At 39.4% G+C, this 16,350-nt stretch overlaps 1 protein-coding gene across 2 annotated transcripts; it reads left to right on the forward strand.

Annotated features, from left to right (window-relative positions):
- The first annotated feature begins 1,628 nt into the window (after window positions 1-1,628).
- ttpal (tocopherol (alpha) transfer protein-like) lies at window positions 1,629-9,817 on the forward strand. 2 transcript variants are annotated; one of them, XM_083920913.1, is made up of 6 exons: window positions 1,629-1,762; window positions 3,279-3,505; window positions 4,848-5,091; window positions 5,235-5,428; window positions 6,369-6,479; window positions 7,197-9,817. In XM_083920913.1, the coding sequence occupies exons 2-6, from the start codon at window positions 3,296-3,298 to the stop codon at window positions 7,473-7,475; spliced, it is 1,038 nt and encodes a 345-aa protein (XP_083777039.1). In that variant the 5' UTR covers window positions 1,629-1,762; window positions 3,279-3,295; the 3' UTR covers window positions 7,476-9,817. The 2 variants fall into 2 exon arrangements, with proteins under 2 accessions (XP_083777039.1, XP_083777040.1); XM_083920914.1 differs by lacking the exons at window positions 1,629-1,762; window positions 3,279-3,505 and adding an exon at window positions 4,539-4,648.
- The last annotated feature ends 6,533 nt before the right edge of the window (window positions 9,818-16,350 follow it).

Consider the following 16,350-nt stretch of genomic DNA (forward strand, 5'->3'; position numbering starts at 1 on the left):
TTCCAATGTGCTGCTTTTAGACCCAGTTATTTATTTACAGGACAGAACTTTGACTTTGAAAACATATCCTCAAATATATCCAAGTAAAATACATTTTCACACAAAAACACCAAACACCTGTTTAAATATGAAGGCATTAGTCAGATGTGTTATTTTTAATAATACATTTTTGAAATTTTAAGTGTAAAACGTACCTGATCAGATGTGCAGACATTTCCTATTAGTGACAGAGATGCAGACTCAGCAATACGAAGGCAAACTCTGCCACCTACCGTATTCAAGTGTAATCTATACATGCGATCTGATTACAACAATAAATCAACCTCTTGGTACATTTAGTTAAAATAAGTATAAATTGAAAAATATAAATATATATATATATATATATATATATATATATATATATATATATATATATATATATATATATGTATATAAATAAATCGACATAACTACACATGCATGATCTACTGTAGCCTGCTATGAAAAAAGGAAATACAGGTTCTATCTTTGTTTCGGTGCCATCACGCACGGTCACAAATATAAGTCTAATGCGCTGAACTAAATAATGTGTTTATACTAGCTTTCAACATGTGAGGTTCAAGTGCACTGAAACCGTGCTTCAAAAAAAAGAGCGGTAGATGCCACGTCACATAGTAAAGCTAAGTGATTCATATATTATACATTATAAATAAATATGCTGAAATTAATTTATATTTTTTTTATAACGTATAGATAAGTGGTGATTAATACATTGCAAATTATATTTAAATATGCTGAAATTAATTCATATATTTGTATAACGTATAGATAGGTGGTGATTAATACATTACAAATTATATAAAAATAGGCTGAAATAATTGTATATATTTTATAAAGTATCGATAACTGGTGATTAATGCATTATAAATATAGATAAATATGCTGAAATTAATTGATATCCTTTGATAATGTATAGATGAATGGTGATTAATACATTACAAATTATATATAAATATGCTGAAATTAAATTCTATATTTTATAAATTATAGATAAGTGGTGAGAGATATGTTATACATATAAATAAATATGCCGAAATTAACTTATATCTTTTTATAAAGTGTAGATAAGTGGTGATTAATACATTACAAATTATAATTATTATAAATACTATAAATATTTAAACACGACTAAAATTGGAGAAGGGGTGGGATTAAATAAATTATACTTCTTTCCAATCCTTTTCGAATATGTGAATTTCATTTTTTTTTCTCATTGTTTTTCCTTTTTTATTTTTTTGTCGTATTATTATTACTATTATTATTGGTTGTATTGTTTTAATTTTATTTTTGTATTCAAACTCATACATATCAATCAAAAAAAGCTTTTGAAGAACAAGTTTTTCAAAGTTAAAAAAACGAGAGACTCACGAAACAAACAAAAAAAAGTTTTTGTGACAAGATCCTTTTCTCTCAAGTTGGAGTGGCTAGTTTCCGAGGGGCGCATGAAGGCAACATATCCACCAAAACAACAGACGTCAAATGCGTAAAAACCAAACTCGACCGCTCTGGTGCGTCATCACGTACTTACACATGGACCAATCAAAGGGCGCCATTTCTCTACCCGGAAAAGGGATTTCCTGAGAGTTCGGTTGTGATTTTTCTGACAGTTTCTTTCTGGTTGTCGCTGTGTTTTTGATGTTTTTCTTTAATCCCTTGCCAATGGATGACCCTAAAGGCGTTTAAGTGCGTCCTAATCGGTTAAAGTTAAACGCATCTCCGGGTTGGTATTCAGTCATTATTCTCACTTTAGTTGTGTCGCATCGCAGCTGAGCCTCTGACTCATAGCTAAATAAACAGTGAGCATGTTTTGTTGATCCCTGTCTCTGGTATCAGGGAGCCTTTTATTTCCCATATATGTTGTTGACAGTTTAGGTAAAGTGGTAATAGTGGATGTAACGTTGATCTTTGTGTGTTTGCAGTGGTAGAAGAAGGCAAAAGTACCAATGCTGTGAAAATAATCTCAATTAAAGTCCTGCATTCAAAACCTCACTGAAGTATTTATCAGCAAAATGTAGCTTAAGTAACGGATTATGCAGTAAAATGCTCCTTGTTATTGTTTTATTATTGTATCCGATGATTCTGTATTAATTTTCCTGCTACATTCATGTGCACATTGTATTTTCCTTTTGTAGATGTTTAAGGTTGTTTTCATTTATACCCTGATAGGTAGTTTCATCTACAGCAATGCAGGAACACTTTATCCTTCAGTTCCTCACTGAAGATGCAGAATGAGTATAAACAGATGTAAAATGACTAAAAACAAATGTAAAATGACTACAACAGATGTAAAATCACTAAAAACAGATGTAAAACGACTAAACAGATACAAAATGACTAAAAACAGATGTAAAATGACTAAAAACAGATACAAAATGACTACAACAGATGTAAAATGACTAAAAACAGATACAAAATGACTACAACAGATGTAAAATGACTAAAAACAGGTAAATGACTAAAAACAGATGTAAATAACTAAAACAGATGTAAAATGACTAAAACAGATGTAAAATGACTAAAAACAGATGCAAAATATCTAAAAACAGATGTAAATAACTAAAACAGATGTAAAATGACTAAAAACGGAAGTAAAATGATTAAATCAGATACAAAATAACTAAAAACAGATGTAAATAACTAAAACGGATGTAAAATGACTAAAAAAAAGGTGTAAAATGACTAAAGACAGATTTAAAAAGACATTTCAATTCAAAATCACCACATTTGGAGATACTGTAAGTTAAATATATGTAAATAAAATGGTAAAAAAATAAGGTAACATAGGAATATCTACAGTAAGAGGTATATTCAACTATTATAAGAACAATAAAAAAGAAATAAGAATAGCAATGAGTCTATTATTACATAAACTGTGAACACCAGAATAATAAATACTGTGATTAAGTTATGATGCTAAGTGTTGTCTGCATGTAGCAATATAATCTAGTATATGGTGTGGTAAGACATTAACATATTAACATAGTATAGTATGATTTAGTATAAGGTATAAGATATATTATAAGGTGCAATGTAGTAGTAGTAGTGCTATTAATACTATTGTCCCTGTAATCTGTAAAGTAATCAGTAACTAAAGCTGTCAGACAAAAGTACATTATTTACCTCTGAGATGTAGTGGATTAGAGGTATAAAGTTGCATGAAAATACTTTTTCAAATTGTGTGCTTTTCCTGTTCATATTGTTTATATGCATCGTCCTTGCTGTTTCTGTCCAAACAGCTTCACTCAGTCAGTCCATGGCTGATCAGCATGAGTCCATCGATCTCGGTTCTCCTCCACTGGACCCGTCGGCAGCTGCAGGACACAGCTGGTTCCCCGGACCCCCTCCACCCATGTATTCCTGCACCCTCACCCCTGAGCTGGTGCACAAAGCACGGGAGGAGCTCCAGGAGAAGCCCGAGTGGCGCCTGCGGGATGTCCAAGCACTGAGAGACATGATACTGAAGGTATTCATACAAACCTAAACAACCTTGTTCCTGTGCCGGTAATATTTAAAGTAGAAAAAAACACTAAAATACTTTTTTCCTATAACCCCAGAACTGTTGGCACATGTACACTTATGCTCTACACATCAGATATTGTTTTCATAAGCAGACAATGTTCTTCTACATTTTTGAGTTTGCAAACAAAATAAAAAGATAAAAAACCAACATATAAGCATAGCCTGCCAAGATAATTCCACACTATGTAAATCATTTTAATTACTAGCATACAATATCTTTGTGGGCGGTAGTAGCTCAGTCCATAGGTGACTGGGCTAGGAACCGGAGGGTTGCTGGTTTGAGTCCCTGTGTGGACCGTGAATGGAGTGTGGCCTGGTGGCTGGAGAGGTGCTGTTGAGCAAGGCACCGAACCCCCAACTGCTTGGGGTGCCGGTCACTGGCAGCCCCCTCGCTCTAACATCTCTCTATTGGTTGCATGTATATAGGTCCTGTCTGTGCATGTGTGTGTATTTCAGGCCTGTGTGTGTGTGTGTGTGTGTGTGTGTGTGTGTGTGTGTGTGTGTGTGTGTAAAATGAAAAACAATAGAGTGAAAATTGAATTTCCCCATTCGCGGGACTAATAAAGGAATTCTTCTTCTTCTTCAATAAAACACTGACCTGAACAATCACATTGTGTGGTCTAAAGAAGAGACAGGTTTACCGACACTTTTTCCACTGAGCTTGTATTCTTCCACCCGTCTCTGCAGGAGCAGCCCAATCTCAGGACCCGGCTGGACGACGCCTTTCTCCTGAGCTTCCTATAACTTTGCAACAATTTGTTATTTTGTCTCAAATACTTTCTGACTTTCTGACATGTGGATCTCTGCCTCATTTGACTCTACTGAAGCTGTACATCTTTAAAAAGTACTAATTATTTTTCACAATTAATTTGTCAAACAGCTGGAAACTTTGGCAAATGCTACTTAAACAGGAGTAAGTCTTGCGTTTGCTGGGGACACTTCTCAGCCACAGACATGTTGATCTAGTTGATATTTAACGTGCAGCAGCAGAACGACGTGTGACCGACTCAGAACACACCACATGTTCAGAAGTCACGACTCAGTGGAGCTCCGTGAGGAATGTGATCTCTCAGGCTTCAGATACAAAGTCAGTACTTGTTAGTAGTGCCGGGTGAACTGGTTTTAATTTCCCGTATGATGTGAATTTTCCATATACTATCACACCAGACATCACCATACTCACTTGCCGTTATTTCCCAACATTTTATTCAGAATCTTTTCCTGTTTTCACCAGGTTTACCGACACTTTTTCCACTGAGCTTGTATTCTTCCACCCGTCTCTGCAGGAGCAGCCCAATCTCAGGACCCGGCTGGACGACGCCTTTCTCCTGCGCTTCCTGCGGGCCAGGAAGTTTGACTATGACCGCGCCCTGCAGCTGCTGCTCAACTACCACGCGGGCCGCAAGGCTTGGCCAGAGGTGTTCCAGGACCTGAAGCCATCCACAGTGAAACACGTCCTGGACCTGGGCTTTCTCACAGTCCTGCCACAGCCGGACCCCAACGGGAGGTACATCCTCTGTCTCCGGCCAGGTAAGAATTCAGCAGTTTTATAATGAATAGAACATTATATAATTACTGTTTTCCACTTAGCTGTCTCATTATTCAGATGTCTAAGTACATACTGGATGACTTACTTACCTTGTCTGATTACTCATCTCAATCTCTTTTTACAGGAAAATGGAAACCGAATGATTATCCGTTTGTTGACAACGTGAGGGCCATTTACCTGACTCTGGAGAAGCTGATCCAGCCGGAGGAGACGCAGGTGAACGGTGTCGTCATCTTAGCCGACTATACCGGAGTGGGCATGTCCCAAGCGTCCAATCCAGGCCCGTTCCTTGCCAAAAAAGTTGTGAGCATCCTCCAGGTAGGCAATCTAACATGTTATCTGATGACACTTCTACAAAGCACCCCTGGTGACATTGGATAAAAACAAATGTGTTAATAATGGCAGTCATCTCCATGCAGAGACTGTTGATTGTTAACATGGACAAGTCTGGATTAATTTCCTTTTATTTTAATATAGGAATGAATTACAGTGACATACTTCAGTCACTTGCGGTTAGGCATGAAGTAATTCTTAGCAAGAGACACTTAATTTGGCTTCTCAAAATGCATGGACTTAAACGCAAGGAATATGCTGATGTCAGGGAAGTCATAGATTTCATCACTCAGCAGCTGGAATGGCGATTTTAGCCACCCCAGTGGCCACCACAGATCTGATAGAGTTGTTGGTACAGGGACAAACGCTGCTCATTCAATGATGACAGATTATCTGCTGACACAGGACCAGTTTGTAATTTCCAACTACTACAGTAATGTTACCGTGGCCATAAGAACTGATCTCTGGTCAACAAATGTCTCAATAATGGCATACATGCACACTCCACTGCTGGAGCCATTCTCAAACCTGTCAATGAGATCCTCAGGCAGAGTATAATTACATTTAATCGTGAATAATAATAAACAGCATCACTGACAGCACCATATGGATAACCATCCTGCTAGTGAAGGTGAATTATTTCGTGGCTACGCATCAACTATCTTGCGGCCATAAGATAGCAATGCGTGGTCATGCATTATTGTTTTTTCACCAGGGGGGGCTTTGCTGCTTTACGCAGCAGTAAATAGGAGTAAGGCACAAAAACCTTGTCATTCACAACAGTGGCTCTTGAGCCCTGGCTGTTGAGTTTTGTCGTGACTGCAGAGTGTGTAATATTTACATAAGCACACAAAACATATGTGAAGTGTTTGATAAAGGCACCAGCTGTGACTGCTCTGAAAGCAGCTTCTCTTCTAATTCACAGGATGGCTTTCCAATCAGAATCAAGGCCGTTAACATCATCAACGAACCCAGGATTTTCAAAGGCATCTTTGCTATAATTAAGCCATTTCTGAAGGAGAAGATGGCAGAAAGGGTAACTATGTCTTTGATTTGTCTCCGACTCTTTTGTTTTAAACAAAGGACTGTTTTGAATCAACTGCCTCCCTTTTATCCGCAGCCTGTGCTCCACAATAATAGTCTATTTACATCTGTGACAATGGAAGGCCTATAGTTTTCTTTTCAGGGGAATGAACTCAAAGCAACAGCTACACAAGTTACACAACCCCGGTTTTTCCTCATTTGGAGGCAGTAGAAATGAGGTTTTAGCACAACACTTATGTATTATCATATTTTAAGTTAAAATTTCAAATGTTTTAGCGTACAGTTTTTTATTTACAAAATCAGCAGATACAGAATACCATGAGCATTCACTTTACTTGTGAATGTGTGTCAAGTATTCAGTGTGTCAACTACCTGTAAATGTTCCACTATATTCTGTGTCTTGCTGCTGTTTGTTGATAGGCAAGTTTAGAGCAATTTAGAGCATTATACTGAAAATGGCTGCCTGCTGCGGCCAGAAAACTTTGCAACGAGGGTGAACCAAAACAGTAAAAGTATGGGCTGTAAAACCCAAACATTGGGACTCATTCACCAATATCTTCTCAAGTGTTTTTCCTGAGGAAAGTCCTTACAATTCTACACCTGAGTTATCACATGTTCTTAAACGGTCAAACGATTCGCGCCTCTGTTCCTTTAATGAGGCAGGTGACGTCACTAACAGGGTGTGTGTGTGCTGTCTCCTCACACATAGTACATCCTCCATGGCTCGGACCTGCGCTCTCTGCACCGTAACATCCCCCGGTCGGTCCTGCCAGAGGACTACGGCGGCACCGCGGGTCGGCTGGACTTGTGCGCGTGGTCGAGAGTGCTTCTTGACTGTGAGGAGGAGTTTATAGTGGAGTTCTGCCAGCCGGATCCACTAGAGGGCGTGGTGCTCCCAGAGTCCATGCTGTTTGAAGGCGAGCAGGCCAGCGGGCAGGACGACGACACCTTCAGGGGGCTGCGCTCTCAACTTTACTACTGTTACTGATGCATTACACTTCCATCACTGAGAGGACTCTTGCGGTTTCATTTGAAACACGTGTGTAGACTTTTATAGGGCAAGTTGCCAATATTATACATGATTCATTTTACTAACTAAGCAGCACTTCTGTAGGTGGATAGTCTTCTGTAGTTTACAAGTAGCCCAGCATTCAACCATGGTTCCAAGGCAGCTGCAGGCAAGGACACCTTTGCCCTGGACTGATGCATGTATGGCCATTATCAGTGGCCCCTCTGTGAAGTTATTTCTGATACTAAAAGGATAGGTTTACAGTTCTTATTCGCCAGGCAACCATGCGTACATTTTAAGCAGGTTTTTGTTTTTCATGCTATCATCCCTTTTTTTCCATACTGGCCCTTTAAAGGATCCCTTTTATTGGGCTTCCAGTGTAAGAGATGAATCCACAGTCCTGGGTTTGATTCTTCAGCAGTACCAGTTGGACAAATCATGTATCAGAAACACAGTCCAGTCGTGATGCTGGGTTCAGATAAGCTTAAAAAATATCACAGGTTCAGGCGGGCAGATCAAAAAGTGACTAAGCAGCATTCAAAGTTATTTATATCTTTAAATATCCATATCTTACAGAAACATAACGTGCCATAGTCCACCTTCTCTTCCCCTCTCTCTGTCTCTCTCAAACACACTGCTACTATGATACAAAAAGTTCTTGGGTCAAGTACGTGTGGTTGATTAATGCATGTTTTTGTGAGTAGGGCTGCAGATAACGATTATCTTCATTATCAATTGATCCGCCCATTATTTCTCAATTGATCGTTTTCTTCAATTAAATGGTGAAACATGATGGAGTAAATTCCCCAGTGTTCAAAGTGACGTCTTTAGGCGACCAACAGTCCAAAAATCCAAAGCTGTTCAGTGTATTACAAAGAAAAGCATCTAATTCTCACATTTAAAGAGCATTAAACAAGTAGATGTTTGGCTGTTTGGTTTAAATGACTAAAATGGTTATTCAATTATCAAAAACGTACTGATTTTTTTCTTCTGTCGATCGATTTATAGTCTAACTGTAGCAGTGATTGTGCGGGTACTTAAAAAAACAACAACCCTGACCTGCACATCGTCACTGTCCAGAGAAGCACAAAGAGTTGTTTTCCTGTCAAAAACACTAAAGCCTCATATCAGCTTCAGCAGAACTTTGAAATAAGCTTTTGTGCACAGTAGCAAGACTGTGGGCTTGTCCTTGAGCACGTTAGCAGCCAGTGTGAATGGGAGGAATTACAACACCCCAGAAAAACTGTGTCAATACTGTACACTCGGGCTGGGCGATAATCTCATATGATCATTAATCGTCTTTAAGTGGAAGCATGTTATGAAACGTCATCTAAACTGATAATATATATATAATGTATATATCTCTATCTGATAATAACAAGCACATAATAACTCAAATTTCTCAGAAAATCATGAAATTACATGAAGTATTTTGAGTTTAGATTTTGCACATTTTGAAGTTCTTATTTCATTTTTTCTTTCATTTGTTTGATTTCAAATCACACAGGAGTATAGAAAAATACAGGCTTTAATATGTTGTTATTCCATACAGACTATTTATGTATTTACTGAATTACCAGAGAACATGCTGCATCGTCATATATATGGTTATCGACATGTAAAGTGATCTACATCAGGAAGATTTTGGCTGCATCGTCCAGCCATTACAATGCAACTATGTGTGTACTATATTAAGACAGACATGGAAGACTGTGAACCTATCCTTTAAAGATATAGAAACTCAAACTTTAGTATCTGCGGTCAGTCGCCCCCCTGTCTGCATGGTTACATCACCCCACAACTCAATTAACAAAAATCGAGGCAGTTTTTGTGTATGTAACCGTCTAATACTTTGCCTTAAACTAATTTTCCCATGTATCATAAATCAGGTTGGATTTGTGTGCACCAAAGCAATATTCAGTGTGTTCTCATCAGGGGCTCGTCTCACCTTGGAGTGGATCATGGTTTTAGCAGCAAATGTATTTTGCTCATCATCTAACTCATACGCTGTACTGTTTTCTGCTTTAATTTTCTCTAACTTCACTCTTCTGAGAGGATTATTTTTTTCTAACTCCAGATAATCTGCCTTATGTCATTCTGTTTTTAACCCTATTTTTTTTACCTGTGTTGTTTTCATCACTCAGTCTTAACACGGAGCCATCTCTGATCGCAGGAATAACATCTGGTTTGCCAAAATCTCCCACCAGGCCATGTACAGAAAGGTGCAATAATGTTGGATCTGTTTTCTTGCGGTAGCCAGAAGCAAACGCTAAATATACTTTGTTTTATATTTTTTTATTTTAAGCATGTCTGTGGCTTTAGGCTGGATATTTATTGTTTGTCTTAAAGAGTAAAGTAAAACTCAAAGGAAATGAAGTGCTGTTTGTGTCTTGTGTGTGCTGTGAATGCTGTTGTTGGCAGAGGGTGATGGTATGCTGCAGGCTCTGGGGAAGCTGTGGGTATTTTCCCATCACAGTCATTAAAACACATTCACTGACTCCAGGTCAGTTTCCCAAACTGGGTTCACGAGTCCCTGAATAGATCCAGCATGCTAGAGCTGGGACCAGGATTCAGATCTTTAACATGTGCAGAATAAAAATACTCCTTTACAAGTTCCCTCAACCCTTCATCCCTTCATCCCTTCATTCCTTTATCGTTCAACCCTCATCCCTTCATCCTCTCAACCCTCATTCCTTTATCCCTTGCCCCTCATCCCCTCATCCTTCATCTCTCATCCCGTCATCCCCCGACCTTCATCCCTTTAACCCTTCATCCTTCATCCACTCATCAATTCAACCCTCACACCTTCATCCTTTCACCCCTCATCCCTCCATCCACTGACCTTCATCCCTTAAACCCTCATGTCTATCCCTTGCCCCTCATCCCTTAATCCCTTGACCCTAGAGGCGGATTAATGCACAGGCTGGCCTAGGGGCCCGAGGTGTGCAGGGGCCCTGGATTGGCCAGACTTAATTTTCTTCATTTACTACACTAGGAAAAAAATAACCTTGCCTCCTATTGGGGCCCTTAACATTTTTTAAAAACAAAGTTGCTAATTGGATAGATGTCGGACACATGTCAAATGATACATCACTCACTGTTACTAAACAGTATAGCGGCAAAATGTCAGAAAGGAAATGTGATAGCTGAGCACGAATAGCCTAGGGGCCCATGACCACCCTAATCTGCCACTGCTTGACCCTCATCCCCTGGCAAGATCTTTGGTAGTGAATGCATCGATAGTAAAATCTTTTTATATTTTTTAAGTATTTTATTATATATATAAGTATATACTTCAGATCATGTCTAGTATTAATAATAATAACTTTAGTGAAAATGTGGTCTGCCACACCCCCTCTCTAAAATGTAAAAGTTTCTTCTTCTTTAGCAAAAGTTAAAGGGAGGCACATTCTGTCGGACTGATTTTTTCAGTCCGTGTCCTCCCGTCTCTTTAATGCACAAATGATGTTGATGATACCGCATGAAGAGTTTTATTTGGAAAACATTCAAGATCATGTCTAAAATAGTTTTGGCGGTGTTTGCTGGTTCCATCATTTCCATCTAGAACATTTACACAGAACTCATTTGTTTTTGTTTTTTTCAAAACATTTTTTATTGATTTTTGCAAACCTTAACACAGCAACAGGTGAAACCCATGTAAAGTACATCTGCTTTAAGGTGAAAAATAAAGAAAACCACAGACAAAAACAGAAAAACCCCAACATGAATCCTGCTATCCCTCCCAACAACCCACTTCAGAAACGGTCACAATAAAAAGAAGAACACATTTGTTTTTGTCAGATTTTGATGATTTTGAAGACCACACAGCCTACACCGTTGGATATTTTTAGTCTACTGTTTCCATGACATTGATTTAGTGACTTTTCTCTCTAAAAGTGTACAGCAGACCTCTGAAAGGGCAGTTAATTTTAATACTATCAAGCGTTCAACAACAGCGGTTTGGAAAACATGAAGAGTTTATATAAGATATTGTTTGTTATAAATGAAACTACAGTGCCTATAGAAAGTTATTATACCCTTTTGAAAAAGTTTGTTTTACAGCCTGAAATGACAATACATTAAAAAAAGAATTCTAGTGTGATTTACACATTTTGCCGTACAACATTCAAGTGAATTTATTTTTCAGAATTTCTGAAAATTAATGAAAAATTAAAAACTAGAATAGCAGGGTTGGAAAAGTGATGCGTCCCTTTAGAATAACCATTAAAGACATTCTCAGGTTTAACCAATCACCTTCCAGATCACACACCAAGTTGATTTTCCTCCACCTGACATCAACTGTGGTGTTTTTGATTTAACTTCAGAATAAAATCAGCTGTTCTTGAGGATTCCTCTCCTAGTAGAGCATGGAAACACAAATTATTCACCATGGTTGGAAAGATGCTTTCAAAAGAGCTCCAGGATAAAGTTGTGGATAGGAACAAGTTAGGAGAAGGATATAAAAAGATTTCAAAGGCTTGAACTTTCCCTCTGAGGACCGTTCAGAGTATTGTCCAGAAATGGAGGCATATGGATCCACCCAGACCTGGCCTATATCGGGCCGCCCCTCCAAACTGGAGGACCGAGCCAGGAAAAGATTGATCAGGGAAGCTACCAAGAGGCCCATGGTGACCTTGATGGAGTTACAAGTCTGAATGGCAGAGGTTGGTCCATCTGTGCATGTGACAACAATTTCACAAGTTCTACATGTTTGGCAAGGTGTAGAGAAAGAAGCCTCTTTTAAAAAAATGTCACACACCATCCCTACAGTGAAGCATGGTGGTTGCAGCATTATGTTGTGGGCTTGTTTCTCTTCAGCAAGCAATTGGTCAGGATTGAAGGGAAAATGGATGCTGCCAAGTCCACCCAAATGCTTAAAGAGCTCACCCTCTGTTAGACACTTGAAAAGGGGCAGGTGGTTCACCTTCGACCCAGAACACACCACCTTAAAAACAACACAGTGGCTACAGGACAGGAAGGTGAATGTCCTAGAGTGGGCTAGTCAGAGCCCTGACCTGAATCCTAAGGAACATCTGTGGATGTGCAGTCCATCACCGCTCACCACAGAATCTGACTCCAACAGTTCTGCAGGAAGAATGGGGAAATATTTCCAATCTAGGTGCACAAAGCTGGTAGAGACAAATCCAAACAGACTGATGGCTGTAATTAAAGCAAAAGGTGCCTCCACAAAGGATTACATCTGGGGACTCATCACTTTTCCAAACCTGCTATTCTAGTTTTTAATTTTGTTTTAATTTTAAAACTATTTCAGTTGAATGTTGTAAGGCAAAATGTGTAAATCATGATGTATTATCATTTTTGGCTGTAAAACAAAAAAGCGACTATTTCAAAAGGGTATAATGACTTTCTATATATAACAAATGTGATGATTTGCTGCTTTTCATATTATTTTTTTTAAATAATTTGGAGGTCTGGACTGTTGGTTGGACAAAATAAACATTGTTAATGTGTAACTTTGGGCTCTGGGTAATTGTGACAGAATTTCTCACTATTTTCACCATTTTAACAAACCAAACAATCAATCGATTAAGGGTAAAAATAATCAGCAGATTAATCCATAATGAAAATAATCATTAGTCATCAGTTCAAAATGAGCTCCACCTAAACCAAGTGCAGCTGGAAAGTCCTGCTTTTACATTAAATCTGAAGTAACTTTCCTAAAAATTTGTTTTTGTCATATTTGCCGAAGATGTCACTATGTTCTTTAATTTGTATGTCTCCACTTCCTCCCACTGCACAAAAGTGAAGCCAAAATATCCAGGATATGAGGTCTTGTCCATACATCCGGCAAACAAATCGTGAGTCAATCAAAGCTGTCAATCATGAAGTTTCATCCCGTTTTTATAGCATCAACTAAATTATTAAAACAAATTTATCAGAAAATCAGATTACAATTGAAAAAACATCAGCCTGAAAACAACTACCTGAAATGACAGAAATCATGTTTGGGGGACTTCGGCCGCCAAACCTCTGTCCGCCTGGAGTCCCCGAATGGCTAAGTTTGCCAATGGTGGAAGCATGTATCATCAGTTACTGGCGGGTGCTGTCTTGAGCCCCTTCGCCGACCTTCTTAGCAACTTTATTTATTTTCTTCTTTTTTATTGAATTATGCAGAAAAGTACACAAGAAAAAGTAGAACATTTGTATAGTGTGTCTGCTTTAAGGTGAAAAACAAAGACAGGAACAGAAAAACCCCAACATGGATCCCGCTATCCCACCCACGTCAGAAATGGTCACAATAACCAACCAGGAAGATAGGTTAAAAAATTAGGGTAATTCAAGAAGGGAAACAAAAACAACAACAACAAAAAAAACTTTAAAAAAAAGGGGGGGGGGGGGTCTCCTTCTAGCACTAGGAAGTGTCCTCAGCATCATCAGGAGTAACAGTGAGATTGTTACTAATAAGAGCAGTGGGTCCCAGGTTTGGTGGAATGCTGTCAAAGATCCATCCATCCATCTTCAACTGCTTGTCCCTAACGGGGTTGCGGGGCTGGGGGCTGAAAGGACTGGAGCCGATCCCAGCTTACATCGGGCGTGAGGCGGGGTACACCCTGGACAGGTTGCCAGTCTATCACAGGGCACATAGAGACAAATAAAGACAGACAATCATTCACACTCACATTCGCACCTACAGGCAATTTAGAGACATCAATTAACCTAACACCTGCATGTCTTTGGACTGTGGGAGGAAGCCGGAGAACCCAGAGAGAACCCATGCAGACACAGGAAGAACATGCAAACTCCACACAGAAGGGCCCCGGCCCGGATTCGAACAAGGAACGCTCTTGCTTCGAGGAGACAGTGCTCACCAGCTGTCAAAGATCCCCTCTGTGAAAACCTTAACTTAACTTCACATTGTAAAATTTCCCATATCCATCTGTTCTCGGTGGAGAAACATGTTTCCATTTAAGGAGAATGGTACGTCTGGCGAGCAGGGTGGTAAAGTCCATGACGTGCTGTGTAGTAATGGGCAGATTTTTAGATGGAGGAAGCCCAAAGAGAGCAGTCAGGGGATTTGGTTCCAAATTTGTGTGAAGAGCATGTTTGAGGGTTTGAAATATATCGGACCAAAATTCAGCAAGCTTCGGGCACGTCGTGTGGTCGGCTGGGGACTGCTTACAACAGTTACAAGCATCACTGTGACTAGGGTATATCTTAGCCAGTTAAGTGTTGGTGAAATGGGCTCTATGAAGCACCCTCCACTGTAATAGGCTGTGCCTGGCACAGATTGAGGATGAGTGATTTCAGAATGTCCCTCCACTGGACCTCAGTAATGTCTACCCCAAATCCTTTTCCAATGCATTTTTAGGTGAGGCAGTGGGGACTGGGCTCAGAAGAGCAATCTTATTATAAATGATAAATATCAGTCGTTTGTGTCATATGTTGAGAGACAGGAATTGGTCCATCTCAGCTTCAGGGGGGCAGTTCGGAAAATGTAGGAATTGCTGTTGGATAAAATGTCTCATATGAAGGTATCGAAAGAAGTGCCTATTAGGCAGGCTGTATTTGTCCGATATAAATGCAAAGGATGCAAAAACACCTTTGTCATACAGGTCATTAAGCGCTTTGAGGCCCTTATCTGACCATATGCGGAATGCAGGGTCGGTGCAGAAAGGGAGAAACACATAGTTATTCAAAACTGGTGCAAACCCTTTGCAAGCCGTACTGCTTTTTGAACTGAATCCAGATTTTAATGGTATTAACGACAATCGGATTAGATGAGACCTTATGGGCAGTTATTATTTCTAGTTATAGTTAGTCATAGTTATTGTTATGAAGATGTTATCTTAGTATGAGCCCAGGGCAGGCAGACGTCTGCAACTCCACCGCTGAGCCAATATAAAAGTTTATTGATGTTTCAAGCCTAGAAGTAGTGACGGAAATTGGGGAATGCTATTCCCCCTTCAGGTTTAGGGAGTTGAAGAATATGTTTTTTGATACCGGCTGGTTTATTCTGCCAAATAAAGGTGTTAAGTTGTTGGTCTAGATTCGTAAAAAACAATTTGTTCAGACAAATTGGTAGATGCTGAAAAATTAGAGAAACTTTGGTAGAATGATCATCTTAATAAGATGGGGAAGGCCCGCCCATCCAGACAAGTCTGACTTGCATTTATACAATAGCGGCTGGAAGTTCTTTTGGTCCCTGAAGGAGCTGGTGAAAAACACCCCCAAATACTTGAACCCCTCATCAGCTGTTTTAAAGGGGAATATGGATTGTGGCCAAGTTGTTGACAAAAAATAACTCACTCTTCTGAATATTCAACTTATACCCTGACAGGTGCCCAAATCTATCCTGTATTGATAAAACTGGGGGGAGGGAGGGTTTGTAATAAATAAGAGAAGGTCATCAGCATATAAGGAGAGTTTGTGGACTAGACCAAAACAAGTGATGCCTTCAAACTCATTCTGGTTTCTAAGCCAGATGGCCAATGGCTCGATGGCTATGTTGAACAACAAGGGTGAGAGCGGACAGCCACGTTTGAGGAAGAAATGTGCTGAACGGACACAGAGGGGATTACATACAGAAGCTTAACCCAAGTGTCTGACCCAGGTGAGAATATGAGGTTGAGCAGCCTTCTGGTGTTGAATAATGGATGTCTCCTTAATATCAAGCCTGTCTGGTCTAGCGAAATTATTGATGATATCACACTTTGGAGGCGGAGGGTGAGGACCTTAGCAAGGATCTTACAATCTACGTTTAAGAGTGAGACCGGTCTGTAGCTGCCACAGGAGGAAGGATCCCTGTCTTTCTTCAGGAGCAATGAAATAGATGCCTCATACAAGGTCACTGGCAGTCTGCCTTCAGTAAAGGATTCATTTAACATTCTGACAA

The sequence above is a fragment of the Echiichthys vipera genome (assembly GCF_963691815.1).
Source record: "Echiichthys vipera genome assembly, chromosome: 9".
Classification (NCBI taxonomy): Eukaryota; Metazoa; Chordata; class Actinopteri; order Perciformes; family Trachinidae; genus Echiichthys; species Echiichthys vipera.